Below are 19,146 nucleotides of genomic sequence, written 5' to 3'. Positions count from 1 at the left end.
TTTAAGATTTTTTAAAAATCTTTTAAACTTTTTTTAAACGTTGGATACACATTTCCACGTCTACTTATTTTGGAACGGATGGAGTATTTTTTTTGGGTGGAACATTCTGAAGCCTGAAGATTGCTGCATGCGTTGTCTTGTGTCCATGGAGAGCAGAGAACGAGCTAGTAGGTCGGGGGTCTGGTCACCGAGCCTTCGAAGACGACGACCTCGTCACCGGCGGCCACGCCGTGCCACTCGAACGACCGGGACTCGTCCATCACGCTCTGCCGGTGGATGAAGAAGTAGGCGCCGTCGCGCGGCAGCGGGAACGCCCGCTCCTCCAGCTCCCGCCGCAGCGCCGCCACCGCGCGCCGCGCGCCCACCGCGACCTCCGCCCGCCCCCGCCCGCACCGCGACACCACGTTCACGCGCACCGCCGCCGCGCCGCCGCCGTCGTCCCGCCTCTTGCTCCTGCCCTTGTGTTCGTTCTGCTGCAGCTGCTGCTGCCTGCCGGCGACGCCGACGCCGAGCTCGACGTGGATGACGGAGCCCTCCACGATGCCGTACCGCTCTGCACCGCCGCCGGCGGCCTCGCCGCCGCCAGCGTCCGCCAGCGCGTCGCCGTTGTGGAACAGCGACACCGCGGCGGCGGGCCACCCCCTGCGGCTCTGGAGCTTCTGCTTGATGTCATGGACGGTGTCGAAGAAGCCCACCTCCATCTTGAAGCTCTCCTCCCCCGCGCACACGAAGGTCACATCCATGGCGAGTAGCTAAGGCAGTGCAACTCTGCAAGTGCAGCAATGGCGGCGCCCAGCTTGGACATGGACATGGACATGGCAGCGCGTATATATCTCACAGCTTGGCCATTCCGCCATTGTCCTTGACTCCTCACACGAAATGGCATGGACGAACACGCCATTCTTCGCAGATGTACTCGGCGAGGAAGAAGCATCGCATGAGCAAATTGTGATGGAACACAGAGAATTCAGGGAAGCCGAAGGTGAAGAAACCGGCCTCTTCGGAAAATCAGCTTTTGCTGCTCTGAAAGCCGCCACATTTGAAATCTGCTACCTGCCTCTGAAGGCGGCATCTCGGAATACGCCTTCTTGGACGGACAGTGCAAGAAGAGATTTGTGATGTTGCTTGATTAGGGGGAGATGACTTCAGTTCTTGTTTGATTATTTTTCAGACATTTGAAAAAAAAAATATATAATCCTCGGACAATTTGGCATTTCTGTGTACTCTCAGATGCAATTTGCTTTGTGCTGAGAAGTCAGATGTGCCTAGCACTAGAAAGATTCATTCCTTCAAAAGAAGAAAATTCAGTTCATCAGTCGAGGTGCAAGGTTGCAATGATTCGGAAGCAAGCACCATCATAAGCAACGATTGTTTATGCTTTTCTTTCAGTCAAAGCATCATTATTCAGTCAAAGAATGTACCATTAGTGAATGTCACACAGGAAAAAGATCGGCTGGAGGACTCAACAGCAACAACCACACATTCAAGGAAATACAGATGCTTGCTGAATGCTGAATATGCTGCACTGCTGTCATTTTCATAATGGTCAGCAAAAACATATATTTTCAGCAAATAGAATGGCAGTAGTTTCTCCTGGTGAGTGGTAACATATCCTAGTCATATGAGTGCCATCACCCAACATATCCAAGGGCTGAGACTTCTGCACTGATAACATGTTTTCCCTGAATTTTTCATCTGCAAAATCAGTAGTGGAATACAAAGAGCACAACTGTACAGATCAATGTAGTCAAGTTACATATGATCTCAAAAAACTCGCTACTCTTTAGATCCCACAACAGAATGTGTCGTGAATTATACCACCATTCAACTCTGAAGTCTGAAAGGTTTTCGCATTGTTTCAGATTTTACTCCTGTATCTAACCAGCTTTGCCAATGTCTCCTGAGCAGCCAGTGTCTGGGAATGGTCATGCCCAAGCATGACAGTCCTGATGCTGATGCAGGTTCTACAGAGCTCCTCGCCGCTGTCGAATAACCCGCCTCGCATCAGCAGCTTCGCCCTTGTCTCGAGCAGCGTTGCCTTGAGCAGTGTCACCTCTTGCCAGATGAACTCATCGGCATGGCTGTTCGTCTGCAGCTTCTTCTTCCAGCACAATGGCCCCTGCTTCAAGTCCTGTATCCGCGATGCGAGCGACTTCTCTGCGTCCTCGAGGATGTTGGTGCACACCTTAAGAAGCTCCAATGCTGAACCACACCGAGAGAATGTCATGAAGGCTTGGATTGCGAGGGGCAGCGCCATCTTCTTGATGAAGAGCACCATGTCACCCGGCTTGAGCTGAACAACAGGTGGTTCAGACTTGAAGCCGAACACAAGAAACGCACTAGCCCACATGTGGTCTGAGTACACAGATATGTTTCTAGACCTTATGACACCTGATACAGCTGCAGTTGCAGGTGCCAAACCACCCCTGATCTTGCCAAACAGCTGCATGATTGGGTGAAACTGGATCCAGAAGCCCGGGTGATGCGTTGTTCTTCGTGCCAAGCCGAGTTTTACTAGTAAGAGGGATGACTCCACCTCAGCCTTCTTTGCTTGTGGAGCTAGGAAGCAGTGTGTGCCGCATAACAATGCCGTCTTGAGGGATTCACCCCACAACTGAATGCTATTGGCTTTTGTTGGTAGCTTGCTGGCCATGGCAGCTAGTAGGGTTGATGACATGGGAGCTGGAGCTAACCATGAACCAGCAGTGATCATTCTCAAGGCAAGGCTACCCCCTTTCACCCTGTCCATCAATGCAAAGCAGAAGACTAGTACCTTAATCAGGAACAAATTGTTCTGCCATAAGCTTTCATCATTGGCACCAAGAGCGAGCATGGTATCGCTCAACGATATCTGGTCAACAGCCTCAAACAGCGTAGAAGGAGCAATCATCAACTCGGACAACAGAGAACTGACAATCCACAAGCCAAAGCTCGGTCCGCCCAACCGCTCATCGAATTTTCGAAGAACTTCAATTTCCTCGGAAGGGTAGTCCTCCTTCATTTTCCTCTTCATCAGGATCACAGCTTCAGGAAATGAGAGCTGCAGAAGCTGCATTGGTTCAATGTTCATCACAACGGGTAGTCGTGTTGTCACAATGACATGGCTTGCTCCAGTGTTCCTAGGTATGAAGTCATGAAGGTCCTTCCCTTCCCACCAATCCCTCTCATTGTCGATGTTGTCGATGATAAGAAGGTAAGGAACATCCCTGAAAAGTTCTCGCTTCACCCTTTGAAATGCATCATGTTCTTGCTCCTCGAAGCTCCTGATCCTGCCCCTCTCCTTCTCAGCCTCAGCACTGATGTCCAATCCCAAATACATCGACAAATTCAGTATATTCTGCCTCAAGTACCTGGCCTCACCTCCAATCCACAACACCATCTTGTATCGTTGCGAGTATCGGTACGCAAACTCCAATGCAAGCTCCGTCTTGCCGATGCCCGAAACGCCATTGATGCAGATCACACCGGCATTGCCATGGCTCTTGCTGCTACACCTGAATCTTGACTTCTTGTTCTTTGATCTCTGCCTCAGAATGCTTCTCCCTTTACCCGAGAACTTCCCTATGACAGGATCAACAAATGCCTCTAACATAGGTTGCTTGCACTTGCGCAAATCCAAGCTGATGAACCTGCCATTGGATGTCCTCACGGTGTCACTATCCTCATCAGCAAAACCATCTGAAGCACCAACGCTTGATTCACCAGTAGTCATGGCACCTCTTGGGCACCCGAAATCTTCTCCGGCATCGTCTGCGCGCCCGAAGAACATGCCCTCAATCTCAGAGAGCTCCTTCTCCCTTCCAACAAAATGCTTGTTCCGCGGAAATGGCAGGCACTCAACACCATGGCTCTCCTTCTCACCAATGCACCTTCGGCCGAGCTTCGATTGCAGCACGGCTGCTGTTCTTGACACACAACCTCTCCAGTTGCTCTCATCAGTCTCGAGCTTGAACTCATGACATCGCATTAGCCCCTCAAATGCTTCCACACCTTCCTTGTTACCTTCGAATTTGTCATCATCGAACAGCCCGGCAATGTCGAGCACCTCGGTGTCGAACAGGATGGGCACCAGGTTCCTCTTCTGAGCAAAGAACCGGATCTCCTCGAGGCTGAACGGGTTGAGGAAGCTGGCCATGGTGACCACCACGACGCCGAAGGTCACCGAGCAGATGATCCGGTCTGCGACCTCGTGGCTCTGCACGTCGGAGTACCTTGCCCGGTCCGCCATGAACGAGGCGATGCCCTGGAGCTCGAGCTCGGATTTGAGCCACTTGCAGAACCTGGTGAGCGCCGCGCCCGCGCCCGCGCCCGCGCCGCCATGGAAGCCGATGTAGACGTCGCAGCTCCGGAGCTTGGTGGTGGACATGGGCGACGCCACCATGCCCCGGGTGAACGAGACGCGCGGCACCGGGAAGGTGAACGACCCGCGCGGCGGCGCGCCGCCGCCGCCGCCGCGGGAGGCGCTCGGCGCGTCGGTGTCCTCCGAGTGGGACACGTCGGTGCACGACGTCGGCGTCGACGCGGCGGCCGCGGCGACATCGGACGCCTTGGTCTCCCGATGCTGCCGCTGTCGCGGCGTCTGCGGCTGCGGCTGCTGCGGCGGCGGCGGGTCGGCGAGGCGAGGGGAGACGTAGGGTGACTGCAGCGCGGAGACGAACGCGGAGGACGGCGGCGACGGCGAGTTGAGGTACGGCGAGAAGGAGATGGCCGGCGAGATGGGGTTCGACCAGTCGCCGCCGCCGCGCCCGCCATTGGTGTTCGTCGTCTTGATGGTGAGGGACTTGGTGGCAATGGGGATATCCTTGGGCACATCAAGAAATGGTGAAACTTTTTCTTCTCCCTCCATGGCTAACAACGAATCGAATTCAGAAATCTTCAGTTTTTTTAATACAAGAACATCATGATGTGCTCCTGCATTTCCTGACACAACTGACAGCAAATTCAATTCAGAAATCACAAGTCATATACTCATGCAATTCATCAAAAAAAGAACTGCCATAAAAAAATTGAGCTCGCAAGAACTTAGTAGTATCAATCTACAGCTCATCAGCAAAATAAAATAGAATCAGATTGGAGGAACACACCAGTGGTCAACTAGCAGTCCAGCAATCAAGAATCCAATGCCACAGAAGGTTTCTTGGTATCAAAAAATTCAAAACAGGCGTGAAAAGGCTTGGATTTGGACCCTCAAAATGGTCAACTTCTCCTATTCAAACCATCTTATATATGATCTTGCCCCCAAGGAGGAGGAGAGAGAGTTTGGAGCCCCTCTATCTATATGTCAACTTGTCAAGAAGTTTTACAGTTCGAACTTTGAAGTGTTCTAGGTGAAAATCTTGACGATGGGGGATTGGGTGTGATAAAAGAACAAATTATGTGGCTAACCACATGACATCAAAAGGCGCAAAGAGAAAGGAGCAGGTGCTAGAAGCCCAGAACCGCAAAGACCAAGGCCATTTCTAAATATTCAGAAAGGAGAAAAGCAGTGAAAAAAGCCAGTGACCAAGACCAATGCAACCAGTGGGTGTCAATTGCTCATGGAAAGTAAAGAGAGATTCAGGTAGAGGCAGCTCAGGCAGGTGCCCGTTGTGGTCGTGGTGTTTTGCCCTGAAAAAGCATCGAATCAAAGATCAAATGCGACTAGTACTGTAGCTGTACTGGTGATTCACAGATTCTCACTTGAATGAGCATCCTGGTCCCGGGAAAATAACCGTGCATGGCCACAGCATGGTCGGATGGACCATATATAGATTAATCGCTGGCCGTGCATAACTATTTACTGCCCCCCAAGCATGTCAATTAACACATCTACTTCCAAGCTTAATTTGGTGAACACCTCAGATGGATTTTTTTTTCTTAACCGAGCTATGATAGATATTCACTCTGTTCCAAAAATAAATTTATTTTTCACCCATCTCATATTTTTTTATAATGGAATAAAATCCGGCCTTTGCTCAACTAGCTACAATTAATTATTACACAAATTCGCTTAAAAACGACTGCACACCAAAGGGTTCACATGAACACACCAAAATTTAACAAAATGCAAGCACAAACTAATAAGCACCAACATAAAAATAAAGAAACCACAATTTATTGAATCCTAATTGTGAATCTCCACCTAAAGTTGGCAAAGAGCTGCATGACCGTATACTCAAGTCTTCGACATGCATTCTCTGTTAGCTTGATGTCGTCATCACAACTTTGTAGTTGAGTTCAACACCGGAGCCAATATGTTGCTCTGAAAAGTACCTGCATATAAGATTTTGATGGTGATCTATCAAAAACCATATCATTGCTACTAAGTCAAAGAGCCCAGCATATAACAGACGCTACTACAAGAATAAGCTTCTTTGTCTTTGTATTGATACCCACAAGCCAATTTTCAAAAATATGAGATATATTATGTGGAGAATATAACCCAAAAGATAATTGTATTGCTCTCCAAAGAAATCTTACAAATGGCAATCCACAAACAAATGATGTATCGTCTCATTTTTCATAAAAAAAGAACACCTCATACTTCCATGCCAATTCCTCCTAACCAAATTATCTTTTATTAACACCACATCTTTAAACAAATACCACATAAAAAATCTTGATCTTAAGAGGTATCTTAAGTTTTCAAATAATCTTATTCCTCTCAACATAACCATTATTAATTAAGGCTAAGTATATAAATGGAAAAATGAGTTGACCATTTTGATGAAAATTCCATTTAAAAATGTCTTTTTCTTCTGATTTGTATTTGCACAATTAAAGCACATAAGTTATGCCAATTGACCAAAATTTGTCCTACTAATGTTATCCTAAAAGAAACATTAAATGGAACAGAGCCCATAACATTTGCAATGGAGTAATTTCTCCAACAAACTATAGAGTACAACAACAGGTATATGTCACCCATCTCACATGTACCAATACAAACTAAAAAGGCTAGAATACTTTCACTTTATCAAATCACAGTGTAATTATTATTCTCTTTATCTACTTCTAATGCATTTATCTCCTCTTTTTTACAAACACTAGTGGAATGAATACTAGAAATAAAATTTTATTGAAGGAATAAAAATGATTTTATTCTGAGATGGAGGGGTACGTAGTATATCTTGCAGCAGGTGAATAATGCTACTAGCAGGAAAGAAACAGGCAGTAAAGAATTTTCACGGTTTGTGTCAGGAAAATGAAAAAACCCGGAGCCTAGTGGAGAGAGCGACGACTCGATCAGAGACCAGTAAATGGCACTGCTCTCGCATCAAATTCCGCAGCTACTGCCGACGAATTCAAGAGCTCGTGCAAGGACAGAGACAGAGAGAGACAGCACCCTCGCTCTGCCTCCTCGCACATGCAGAGCTGCAGCGATGGGGGCACGGCGCCTGAATCCCATCACGGCATCACCCAATCCTCTCCTGTGGGGAAGACGACGACTCTCGATCGATCGCTGATCGATCGGTGCGTTGACTGTATGGTGTTTGAGGAAGATAGAGATTAAGTGTTTCATTTAAAACGAGATGATAATAACGTGGTGTTAATTGATTTTTAATTATTACAAACTTGAAAAATGGATTAATCTGATATTTTAGAGCAACTTTCACATAGAAAATTTTCGCACGAAACGCACTGTTTAACTGTTTGAAAAGCGTGTCACGAGTATCCAAAATTTAATCCATGTCTTGTTGGAGAAATAAACGCAGTATGTTGTAAATTCTCAATTTCCCATCCATCTTCTGAAGCAAAATCTTTTGGTCGACGAGCTCGAGATTCTGAAAAGTAACCGATTAGTAGACGGTTTTCAGCTTCTAGTATTTATTTTACCTTACACGTTCTTATAATCTATTAGTATATGAGAACCTAAATTGTTGTAGAGAAGTTGAGAATCTAAGACATCTAAAACCCTGTTTAGATGGGACTAGAACTTTTAAATCCCTATCATATCGGATGTTTGAACACTAATTATAAATATTAAACATAGACTATTAATAAAATCCATCTATAATCTTGTTAACGACCAAATTTGGTAATATCAGCATTGGAAAAGGAGATTATATCAAGGTAGAGTCGAAGGCGGAGATTGATCCGAGAACAGAGCAAGAATCGGCTGAAGTCCAGATCGGCTACAATTAGGATCGGCTGGGTCTGAGTCGGACTAAGTGACCCGATGCAGCCGATTCTGACAATATAATTCGGTGTATGACATTGGGTTGAATTGAGGTGCTTCAATATGATTGCCGCACATGGATAGAGTCCTGAGAAGACAATTGTATCTATTAATTAGGATGTTTTATGTAACTTCCTTAGAGATATGTTTGGGCAAAAGTCTACCGCAAAGACTTATGGTATCTTAGAATTTGTTAGAGATAGTGGTCGTGTCCGGTATGGACATATCTTGTAATTCTCGGGTATAAATAGACCCCGAGCCCTATGTAATTTTTAACACACACGTTCAATACAATTTCAGCGCATCGCCACCTTTTTGCTTTAGTTTTGTTTCGACGAGTTCTTGCTTTCGGGTTGAGCTGCATCGGTTTCGATCTTCAACAAGAGGTAAAACTTGTTATGACGACTTGTGTTCTCGAGATTAGTGCTTCCATCTTTATGACACTCTAATCTTATCTATGTAATTCGTCAAGTTATCATATATCTTACATAATCTTTGGCAATATCGTCATCTAACCTACAATCGGCTAACATCTGTTAATAGAAGGCAACTGATTAGGTTAAATAGTGACGTTGTCCTAGATTATATAAGATATCTACCACTTTATGAAACACCCAACGGCTTGATTGTCTAGATATTGTTCTTCTTTTCATACTTAATGCTGCATCAGTTGAGTTTAACCTATTAAGTCGTGCTTAGAATATCAATCTCTAGCCTGTCCTCTGGTTGCCGATTAGGGTAGTATCGGAGTTTCAGCCGATCTTATCTGATTTAACCATATTCGATCTATATGCTTCAATGACATGTTAAATCCGCCCTTTATGTCAAGAGCCTATTGCATTTAAGTATATTAAGCTTTTGTTTGGTATATTATATTTGTTTTGATATCTTTATATAAAGTAGTATCGGAGTATTAGCCGATACATGCTAGATCTATCTGATCTGATCGGCTATGCTATAAACATATATAATTCTGTTATTAATATATATTTCGATCTAAGTGATTTATACTGTCTCGGCATGGTGACCGATCTATCCCAATCACTTGATTTAAGTATATATTAATATAAGAACTATATATTGTTAATATCTACAGCCGATCGAATAGTTCTAGTTCCTTACTATCTATTTATAACCGCCGATCGATTCATATATGACATCGGCTCAAAGATAAATGATATGTCATCGGCACCTAGCCGATCGGCTATCATTTATAGATTTAACCACGATTTTTTTGTCTCTATTTCTTGTTGATTACAGGATCAAATCAACTGGCACGCTCATACATTCGAAGGCGAGCTTTGGACCTGCACTGGAGTTAAGCAGATCTTCCAGGCCTCGTGTTTTCTATCAACAAATCTTCGACTAATTCGCGAGACGAATGTATTGAGCCTAATTAATCCATGATTAGCCTATGTGATGCTACAGTAAACATTATCTAATTATGGATTAATTAGGCTTAAAAAAATTTTCTCGCAAATTAGTACCCATTTATATAATTAGTTGTGTAAGTAGTTTAAGTTTAATACTCTAAACACCACCTACATTTTTTTGATTCTTTGCATCGCATGTGAGGCGTCCTATCTGAGCTGTGATCCTCTGCGGCCGATCCATCCATCGCATGAGACAAGATTGTCTGAAACGAGGGACCGCCCGGCCGGCCGGCAATGTCCCTCAAACGCGTGAGCGCAATTATGCATCGCAGCCAACTGCGAAGACTGAACTCGTAAAGCCAAAATTCAAAGGCAAAGCGAGCTGGAGCTGGGGACGGAAAGGCTCACGTCAGTGAGCGCCAATTCAGTCTCGGCGGGGAGGAATCCGTCCGTGGTGCCAGTGATTCTCAACTCCGACTACTCATGGAAGAAACCCAACGGCATGATGGTAAACTGAAAGTAATTTATGAATAAAAATTATATATATATATATATATATATATATATATATATATATATGTTCTTAGCGTTTTAAAAGTAAAGACTGAAAAATAAACTGCAATGAGAAAATATCAAAATCAACTTTAAATTTAAGTTTAAAAATTTAAATTTTAGCTTATACGTATAAGCATATGTAGCACCATATGCTATATCGCTCGCTTTATTTTGTGCGCACCAAATTGGAAGATGATTCTAGTGAGTATATGGGTCTGTTATACAACGTGACATTTACTTCCTTCAGATTAATACTACTTATCGTTTTGATGTCACGATTTTTTTAAAAAAAGTAACTTTGAAACTAATTTTATCACAATATATAAAAATATCAATAAATATATACTTTTATTAAAATACTTTTAAAGATTAACCTATACCTATGGTCTTCATTTTATAAGACATATTTTAGGTGTTATTTATAGTCAGTAACCTTGTCTAAAATTTTAATATTATCAACAGGAGAGAATAGAATTTTATTATCAGGTTTACCGTTAACTTCCTGATGGATTTTTAGATTGGTGAGTAGTACACAGATGACAAAGGCACCAGTCAAAAAATACAACAAAGATGAGAGGAAAGCTCAGCAACAGTAGGACTTGATTAAAGACAGAGTGTGATAAATATATGCAGTGCAGTAGCTAGTGCACGTTGGCCATGGTGATTAGTACGTGCCGGGTATTTTTGTCGCAACTGACAACCTTATGTATATCTCCTTCGTCGAAAAAAGAAAAGAAAAGCTGTTAGCCTTCGTATTTGTCGGTCCACATCTCTGGGCCTAAAAGAAGGCCCAATAAGGCACACCGTCCTGGGCCTAAAAGAGCCAGAACTAGGGCTAAAGTGGTTTTTTAAAAAGGAATAAGTTCTCTTTGACTCCCTTAACTAGTGACCGAATCTGATTCATATCCTGAACCACAAACCGGATATCTCAACCCCCTACTATTAAAACCGGTGCAATTTGACTCCCTCTGCAGTTTTAGAGGATGGTTTCGCTGACATGTGGTGTTTGAAAACAAACTAGAGATTGATACCACACATATTTTCATGAGGTTTTGTTTTCATGAGACGGGTGGTGTTTATGTAAATATGAATCTAATCAAATAAGCAAGTGGCTGGTTTTGTGATCTATATCATCACCAAGATTAGGAGGAGCTAACAAGATCAAGGCGCTACTTCGACTACTTTGCTCACACAGGAGACTTTGTGCCAGAGTTTTAAATCTCTGGCTATAGCTGCTGCTATCTCCGACTATAGATGTTTCAGAAAGGGTCGAGTTATTGCTCTCATGTATAATTTATCCACTATAACTCTATTTAGCTCACTATAGTTGTTTAATAAGTCCAACCGTTTAATGTCTTAGCTCGCTATTTAAATCACTGCTCTGTACGTATAACATATGACAACCACCCTTCCCTAGAGGTTAGTACCACACCCTCCATATTTCCTGTCCATGCCCTTCCTAATAAGCTGTTGGAGGGATGCATGTCGTCTGCAGTACTATATGTGGGCCTCATAACCCTTCGGGACTATATATCAGGGCATTCCCAACCCAATGACTAGGATGGTGTCCATATCATTAAATAAGTTGCCACCTAGAACAAAAAATGATGTGACAAGTGAATAAATAAGGAAAGAGAAGGAAACCATGTCTTGCATGAGATATGGTTTCTACACAACATCCAAGACATCATGTGAGATAAGTAGCATTAAATTAAAGTATGAAATAGTGGTGTTTGCATTGAAAGAGTAATGTTTAGTACTAGTTTCTTGATGATGTGGAGTTTATAAAAACCATGTCTAGTTTTATAGGTTGGGACTGCCCTCATAGAGTAGTTCTGCACATGTAAGTAGGATCTCAATTGCTGTTGGAGAGACGAATCGGGGCAAGCAATGCCACGTATGTTTGTCACAGTTTGCAGGAAAAACAGAATGAACAACTACTACTGGATGGCAATGGTAGACCAACTTACTGCTACCACTGTTGCATCAACCCACAAAAACTCACGAAAATTCCGGTGATTAAATGCGTCCTATTCGTTCTATTTGGAAATATCACATTTGATCTTAGGGTGTGTTTAATTCACGTTAAAATTAAAAGTTTGGTTGAAATTAAAACAAGAGATGTAACGGAAAAATTGAAAGTTTGTGTGTGTAGAAAAGTTTTGATGTGATGAAAAAGTTGGAAGTTTGAAGAAAATTTATGGAACTAAACTCGGCCTAGGTTAAAAAAAAAATGGCATCTTTTTAAAGAAATGGATGCCTTAGCTGCCACATAGCTGGTGCCTGGTGGCGAGCGCAACGAACCACAAGGAAGAGCAGATGGCGGCCACCGGCGCTGGAGAAGGCAAGGAGACGGCCGCCGTCGCCGGCGGCGGCGGCGGAGGTAGCCTGCACAGTAAGACCCTCCTCAAGAGCGAGCCGCTCTACCAGGTAATTAATTATCCATCTAAACAACCAAACAAAGAAAAAACAATTGATCACCGACGGCGAGCGACGCCTCTCTCTCTTTCTCTCTCTCTCTCTGCCAGTACGTGCTGGAGTCCACCGTGTTCCCGCGCGAGCCCGACTGCCTGCACGAGCTCCGCCTCGCCACCGCCAATCACCCCATGTGAGGATCCGATTCCGAGGAGATGTGTTTGCTTTGTTCGTGTCTTGGTGCGGTTCTTGCACGGTGCGTGTTTGACGTTTTGTCTGTACGGGCGACGCGTGCTTTTTTTTCTTACGTGCAGGGCGGTCATGGCGGCCTCGCCGGATCAGGTGCAGCTGTTCGGCCTTCTGATCGAGCTGATCGGCGCCAAGAACGCCATCGAGGTCGGCGTGTTCACCGGGTACTCGCTGCTCGCCACCGCCCTCGCGCTCCCTGACGACGGCAAGGTCAGGATCGCTACCACCGTTCGTTCCTTTGCTAGCAATAGCAATCATCTTGTTCTCTTGATGTCCGTCCATGGTGGCAGATCGTGGCCATCGACGTGAGCCGGGAGAGCTACGACGAGGTCGGAGCGCCGGTGATCGACAAGGCCGGCGTGGCGCACAAGGTCGACTTCCGCGTCGGCCTCGCCATGCCGGTGCTCGACGAGCTCGTCGCTACAGTACACTACACCGTCTCCTCCGGCCGACATTACCATTACCGCTCGTAATCTGCTTGTTCTTTTTCTTTTGTGCAGGAGGGGAACAAGGGGAGGTTCGACTTCGCGTTCGTGGACGCGGACAAGGTGAACTTCCTCGGCTACCACGAGCGGCTGCTGCAGCTGGTCAGGGTCGGCGGCCTCATCGCCTACGACAACACGCTGTGGGGCGGCTCGGTGGCGGCGCCGCCGGCGGCGGCCGACGAGGCGGTGCCGTCGGGGCGGGACCGCTCGCTCGCCGCGCTCGCCAGGGAGTTCAACGCGGCGATCGCCGCCGACCGCCGCGTCAAGCCGTGCCAGCTCGCCATCGCCGACGGCGTCATGCTCTGCCGCCGCGTGGCCTGACCACCACAACACACCGATCCCCTCTCCATGGATGTACTTTTCAGAAAGTGCGTTGGGTAAAAGTAAAAATGAATAAAAGTTGCTACTACTTGGACTCTTTTAGTCATAAAATATAAAAATTTGGATGATGTGAGTATCCTTAGAGCCTGTTTAGTTTTCAAATAAATTTTTTCATATTGTCACATCAAAGATATATATATAAAGTGTTAAATGTAGAAAAAAAACAAATACACGGTTCGTTAGGAAATTGCAAGATGAATCTTAACATTTGTTAATGACGGATTAATTAGGCTTAATAAATTTGTCCACATTTTCTTGCGGAATCTTTAATTTGTTTTGTTATTAGATTACGTTAAATATTTTAAATGTGTTTCCGTATATCCGATGTGACGTACAGGGGCAAAATTTTTTTCGGCCCTTATTTGTCCACAGTATTTTAAGCACAACTTTTCGTTTTTTATATTTGCAAAAAAAAATTTGAATAAGACGAGTGGTCAAACGTTACAAGCAAAAACTCTCTATTCCCAACTTTCCATCACATCATATCACATTAAAAAATTTTCTATCTACACACATAAACTTTCAACTTTTTTTCTAAACTCTTAACTTTCCTCAAACTTTCAACTTTTTTCAGGAACTAAACACACCCTAGGATGCAACCCATTCTCTGAACAGGGCCTATCTCTGAGCAGAATGGCCAATGCATTGAGCAATTCTAGAAGATGTAAATAATCTACTCGCTAATTAATTAATAGGTCACACTTTGTACTTTCTGATGGCCTCGAAATTCCATCTTGTTGTGATGTTGTCTATCTTTGAACCAGCCCGTTCGTCATTCCTCTTGGATAGTGACTGCCTCCCTCAGAGTTCAGGGTTCAGACAGGCGACTGTTGCAACCACATGATGTTGAGATGATCAATTTTTACAAATTGCAAAATAAACAAACCTTTTCTTTGGAGACAACAAGTTTACAAGTGACTTAATTTTCAGCTGAATTTTCATAGAAAAAAAAGGGTTAATCATGTTACTGCACATGAGACGCCATTATAGAAAAAGCTACAAAAAAAAAAAAACGATAAGGGAAGCAAGCAGATGACAACTCTGTTTCCTCTCGCCTTCCCACTAGTACTTCTCTTTTCTTGATTTCTTCCTCCTCCTCGGATCCCTCCAAGATCGAGGCCGATCCCCCACCATGCGCGCCCACCGATCCCGACAGCTCGTGTCCCGCGATCCCATGGCGGTTCTCTGATCCCATCTGGCTCGCGAAGCCGCCGCGTTTTGACGGGAATTGCGTGGGCTGCGGGCGGCTGGACGCCATGGATTCCGGCGGCAACAGCGTGAATTCTGCGGTGGAGTCGGTGGCGGAGTCGCCGGCGCCGGCTTCACCGGCGAGCAATCCCACCGCACCCGCCGCGGTCACCAAGGGGCGTGGGCTACGGCGGTGGCGGCGTATCCCCCGGGAACACCACGAGGAGGGTTCACCTGGCTCCGGCGGCGGCGGCGGCGGCGGCAGCGTTGCGGCCGCTGCCGCGGATGAGGACTTGGCGCAGCTTCACAAGCGCCGGCACCCTCTCGGCGCCGACGCGCCTAAGGGGAAGGAGGAGGCCGCCGCCGCCGCCGCTGCCGTGGAGGAGGTGGGGAGCGAGAGCCCCGTCGCCTCCGTGGAGTCCAGCTTCGCGCCGCAGGAGGCGCCACCGTCGCCGCCGGTCCAGACCAAGCTGGACCCGGATCTCGGCTTCCTGATCGCCTCGGCGGGGTTCTCGGTGGGCGCCGGCGGCGCCGACTCGGACAACAGCGACGACCGGGCCAGCAAGTCCTCCACCAACGCCGCCGCGCCGCGCCACGACTTCTCGTTCGGCGGCGGCTTCGGCCGCGAGCGCGACAGGCCGCGATCCCGCGCCCCAGGCGCCGCCGCGCACGCCAAGGGCATCCGCACGGCGCGCACGCGCGGAGCCCACGGCGCGCGCGCCGCCACACCGACCCCCTCCATCGTGGAGCCGGAGAACTCGCGCTCCAGCGTTGAATCCAACCTCCGGAGCTCTGCCGCTGCTCACGCGCGCCAATCCAGTGCTGGCATAAGCAGCAATGGCGTTCACAAGGTTCTCTATGATGATGATGACGATGATGATGATGATGCCGAGCAGAGTGACGGCGAGCCTCCGAGCGAGGAGGCGGCGCGCTCTGGAGCAGGAGGTTTCTACAGGGAGAATGGAAGTGTAGTAGGGAGATTGGTAAAGGGCAGCAGTGATTCCGATGCCGATGATCATGGATACGATGAGAGGAGTATAGGCAAGGGTGAGAATGGGGAAATTCATTCGGGTCTCGATCCGTATGTGCAGTCGATCGCGATGCTCCGGTCAGCCGAAGAAGCAATTGAGAATGGTAATACTGAATTCCCCTTTATCATAGTTTTATTCATGAAAACTAATACTCCATGATTGTAGTTTAATTCATGTCCTCTCTATTTGGTTGTGAAGACATATGTTGCTGAACTCAGCCTTGTGGAGAGTCTCTCAAAAGATTGAATATATAGTTCCAATTATTATTAGTTGCTTGATGGAAGACCTGATAGTCTAGATCAATCCATTAGTGTTATCTGCATGAAGTCAACACTTCCTATTCTCTTGTTATCTTAGTGGGTGAAGTTTAGAACCTCCATAATGCTAGTACTACCTATATTTGTTTCAATTATTGTATTTTGAGATTCATCAGTTCAGTTCCCTAAACATATAATGGTAAATGAATGAAGGGGCAATGCATAAATACATAATATCTGTAGAGGATCAAGATAATGCTTGTAAATGATCTAAGATACTAACTTCTTGAAAAAAAATTAATTCACACTGGTTGCATGCTTCTTTCGTACGAAGTGGTGAGTGGTGATTATGTTGAGGCAGCACTTTTGAATGAGTTTATCCTATGAAAAATCTTTAGCATAGAATTAACTCGCACTACATGTGGACATCCTGCTAAAAAGGTCTTTGCTGATGTTTTTTTTTGTTTGACTTGTAACTTGTAAGATGAATAGATCTAAAGTGCTGGCATGCGTCTAACTGCTAAAGGGAAATGTGGTTAGATGACTTGTACCATTTTCACATATTGCAGCCTATAAAACAATTGTTTTATGCAATTATGGCCTTTGTGGCAATTATTTACTGCAAAGTGCAAATTGCTGATTTGCTCATTGGTTAGAAAAGGACATCTTCTGTTTAGCACCGTATGCATTATGGCATTTAGTTCTTGAAATTGGTTCCTTTTAATAAAGTAGCATTTGTTGACTTGTTGTATTCTTCTAGCCTTTTTCCAAAGTAGAATATGTCATCGCATAATTAAGAACATATACTTTCCCAGCATGTTCTGTGAAGTTTCCTTAGTCCATCTCCCTGTAATGAAGTTCTGAGTGCCTTGTTACTTTATCACTTCAGCATGGTCATAACATCATTTGTATTTCATATGATCTATTAAAACATTAAATCTCCTTTTGGCCCAGTCAAAGCGTTCTTTCAATAACTATTTGCTTCATTGTATGTTACAGAGATCCAGAAGTTTATTGAAATGAGAAATGAAACGTGTGAAAATTCTGCAAACAACCACAGTGAAACTGAATGGAGTAGTTCATGCCATTTTGACGAATCCACAGAAGAACTGAGTGAGAAGTTGAAGCTTCTCGAGTCTAGGCTAAACGAAGCTTCTACCCTCATCAATGATAAGGATTCAGAAATACTTGAACTCGATGTGCTCAACCACAAACAACCAAAGCAGCATGTTCTATGCAATACCGAGCTGCTGTCTCTGCAATCTGATATGGATCAACTGTTCCTGGAGAAGATGGAAGCAGAGACTCAATGCTTCATCCTGACAAGAGCATCGCAAGCTTGGAATCCCCTGACTGAGGATCAAGCTGCTATTTTTGACATTCAGAAATCTCTACCTGAGGATCACAAACAGCTCGAAGCTAAGCTACGGCACACCGAGAACAGGGCACTGATGCTAGAGGAGATGGTGGAGAAGCTAGAGGCACAGTGCAAAGATCTTGCTAGGACTTCAGAAATCCTGAAGCTGCAGGCAAGAGCAAGCAGAGCTTCGCTGTTTTGCTCCGTCCAGTTTGTTCTGCTGTTCATCGCCGTCGGAACCTTCCTCGTCCGGCTATGGCCCTCTTCCTCTGAATTTGTACCTACCTGAGGTTAGAAAATCCGGCGCCAATGAGCCTTTGTGTAGGCATTCTTGAAAAGTTCCTTATTGTAATTTACTAAGCATTGGTCACCCTATAATTTTTCAAGTCTGTAACATCAACTCAATTTTGCTAGTAATCTCTTCTTATCTTTACTGTACTTCAATCACCAATGTACTTCTCGATTATCTGGATTCTGTAAATGTCAAAAGTTCCTATATAAATGTATTTCTTTGCAGACCGTATAAATTGAAATTGGAAATAGGTTCCAAAATCAGTCTCATATTTTCATACTGACTTTCAAACTTTTCTGTGCCTGGTGCTCTCTATTTGCAAATTCAAGATTGCAATTCATGAATCATGGAGCACTGGTAATTGAGTTTCTGGGTAAGTGCCAGTGCCACACATACGAAGTCTGAAACTCTGAAAGTAACTGACACATGAGCATAGAGAAAGATCATCAAACTGACAAATTTCATGCGGCCAATATACACACGCGATTGCACTACTGTTCCAAATTAATCAACCTTTTTTCTTTTCTTTTTTACCCATCTCATACATAATCACGTAGAAACACCAGAGATCCATTCAGATTACATTGCATCCATCCAAGATGAGAATGATCAGAAGAAGTTTGGGTTGTATCCGTTGCTGCAGGTGGCGAGGATGTAGTAGGCGACGATGTGGCCGAGGGAGCCCCAGGCGAGGACGTCGACGAGGTTGAAGCCGACGGGGTCGTTGGACCGGAGCAGGCCGGCGAACTCCTTGGCGCGCTCGTCGCCGGCGTCGAAGTGCGTCTTGCCGTTCTGCTCCGGCACCTGCTTCGCCACGTTCTCCCGCTGGAAGTTGAAGAACACGAACCGCCCCAGGAACAGGGAGACGCCGGTGCTCAGGCTGATCACCAGCGACGGGCTCAGCTCCGCCCTCGCCGCCACCGACCTCCTCCTCGCCGGCGCCGCCCTGAACGCCACCGACGGCGACCGCACGCGCGGCGACGGCGCCAGCCGCAGCCCGGCCACGGTCGGCGGCGACAGCGAGGTGGCGGCCATGGTTCTTGGAGCTTGGAGCTTGAGGGTGGGTCTCGCCGCGATCGAGTGGTGGTGCTCTCTTGATCTCGCGAGCTCGTGTAAATGGTGGTTTGGGTATATAGCGGGAGGTGACGTGGCGGATATGGTGGGGCCGGGGGGAATGCGAGGGTTTGTGGTGGAGGGGAGGGGGATTTTCGAGGCGTTGTGGGGATTGGTTGGGTCCAGGATAAGGTATCTATATTCTAAGCCATAGCAATTTTGTTTCTTTTTTTCTCCCCCTCTCTACTCTCTTCTGAAATTCAAGTAATTTAGCTATGCATCTCACTGTCTTTTGCTACTGGAAAGTTACTTGGTTGGTCAGGAAGTCAGGGTGAAATGTAGTGGCTGTGCA

At 45.8% G+C, this 19,146-nt stretch overlaps 5 protein-coding genes across 9 annotated transcripts; 2 read left to right on the top strand and 3 right to left on the bottom strand.

The window, feature by feature from the left end:
* Positions 1-63: 63 nt before the first annotated feature.
* LOC127784029 (uncharacterized) lies at positions 64-743 on the bottom strand. Its single transcript, XM_052311206.1, has one exon. It carries the CDS (start codon positions 741-743, stop codon positions 165-167), a length of 579 nt encoding a protein of 192 aa, XP_052167166.1. The 3' UTR covers positions 64-164.
* A 444-nt stretch (positions 744-1,187) lies between these two features.
* On the bottom strand, positions 1,188-5,691 carry LOC127785183 (uncharacterized). Of its 2 annotated transcripts, none has more exons than XM_052312609.1 (2): positions 5,085-5,691; positions 1,188-4,920 (listed from the first exon to the last, which is right to left on the bottom strand). In XM_052312609.1, exon 2 carries the CDS (start codon positions 4,844-4,846, stop codon positions 1,859-1,861), a length of 2,988 nt encoding a protein of 995 aa, XP_052168569.1. In that variant the 5' UTR covers positions 4,847-4,920; positions 5,085-5,691; the 3' UTR covers positions 1,188-1,858. The 2 variants fall into 2 exon arrangements, with proteins under 2 accessions (XP_052168569.1, XP_052168568.1); XM_052312608.1 differs by having other exon boundaries at positions 1,189-4,929; positions 5,085-5,690.
* A 6,661-nt stretch (positions 5,692-12,352) lies between these two features.
* LOC127784829 (probable caffeoyl-CoA O-methyltransferase At4g26220) lies at positions 12,353-13,741 on the top strand. Of its 4 annotated transcripts, none has more exons than XM_052312222.1 (5): positions 12,353-12,516; positions 12,615-12,694; positions 12,816-12,960; positions 13,041-13,121; positions 13,251-13,739. In XM_052312222.1, exons 1-5 carry the CDS (start codon positions 12,406-12,408, stop codon positions 13,554-13,556), a joined length of 723 nt encoding a protein of 240 aa, XP_052168182.1. In that variant the 5' UTR covers positions 12,353-12,405; the 3' UTR covers positions 13,557-13,739. The 4 variants fall into 4 exon arrangements, with proteins under 4 accessions (XP_052168182.1, XP_052168180.1, XP_052168181.1 ...); XM_052312220.1 differs by having other exon boundaries at positions 13,041-13,175; XM_052312221.1 differs by having other exon boundaries at positions 13,041-13,151; positions 13,251-13,738.
* Positions 13,742-14,615: 874 nt separating this feature from the next.
* On the top strand, positions 14,616-18,004 carry LOC127784022 (WPP domain-interacting protein 2). Its single transcript, XM_052311200.1, has 2 exons — positions 14,616-15,938; positions 17,092-18,004. The coding sequence occupies exons 1-2, from the start codon at positions 14,873-14,875 to the stop codon at positions 17,736-17,738; spliced, it is 1,713 nt and encodes a 570-aa protein (XP_052167160.1). The 5' UTR covers positions 14,616-14,872; the 3' UTR covers positions 17,739-18,004.
* Positions 18,005-18,174: 170 nt separating this feature from the next.
* On the bottom strand, positions 18,175-18,849 carry LOC127784024 (photosystem I reaction center subunit V, chloroplastic). Its single transcript, XM_052311201.1, has one exon. The coding sequence runs from the start codon at positions 18,774-18,776 to the stop codon at positions 18,351-18,353; it is 426 nt and encodes a 141-aa protein (XP_052167161.1). The 5' UTR covers positions 18,777-18,849; the 3' UTR covers positions 18,175-18,350.
* Positions 18,850-19,146: the final 297 nt, after the last annotated feature.

Source organism: Oryza glaberrima, chromosome 9 (assembly GCF_000147395.1).
Source record: "Oryza glaberrima chromosome 9, OglaRS2, whole genome shotgun sequence".
NCBI lineage: Eukaryota > Viridiplantae > Streptophyta > Magnoliopsida > Poales > Poaceae > Oryza > Oryza glaberrima.
Note: the sequence above shows the minus strand (reverse complement) of the source record. Positions and strands in the feature narration are given on the sequence as shown.

Coding starts and splice junctions, on each gene's coding strand:
- LOC127785183 (XM_052312609.1), bottom strand. CDS start 4,846: ATGGAGGGAGAAGAAAAAGTTTCACCATTTCTTGATGTGCCCAAGGAT.
- LOC127784829 (XM_052312220.1), top strand. CDS start 12,406: ATGGCGGCCACCGGCGCTGGAGAAGGCAAGGAGACGGCCGCCGTCGCC. Junction 12,695..12,815: donor GCCACCGCCAATCACCCCAT/GTGAGGATCCGA, acceptor TCTTACGTGCAG/GGCGGTCATGGCGGCCTCGC. Junction 13,176..13,250: donor TCGACGAGCTCGTCGCTACA/GTACACTACACC, acceptor TCTTTTGTGCAG/GAGGGGAACAAGGGGAGGTT.
- LOC127784022 (XM_052311200.1), top strand. CDS start 14,873: ATGGATTCCGGCGGCAACAGCGTGAATTCTGCGGTGGAGTCGGTGGCG. Junction 15,939..17,091: donor CGAAGAAGCAATTGAGAATG/GTAATACTGAAT, acceptor TGTATGTTACAG/AGATCCAGAAGTTTATTGAA.
- LOC127784024 (XM_052311201.1), bottom strand. CDS start 18,776: ATGGCCGCCACCTCGCTGTCGCCGCCGACCGTGGCCGGGCTGCGGCTG.
- LOC127784029 (XM_052311206.1), bottom strand. CDS start 743: ATGGATGTGACCTTCGTGTGCGCGGGGGAGGAGAGCTTCAAGATGGAG.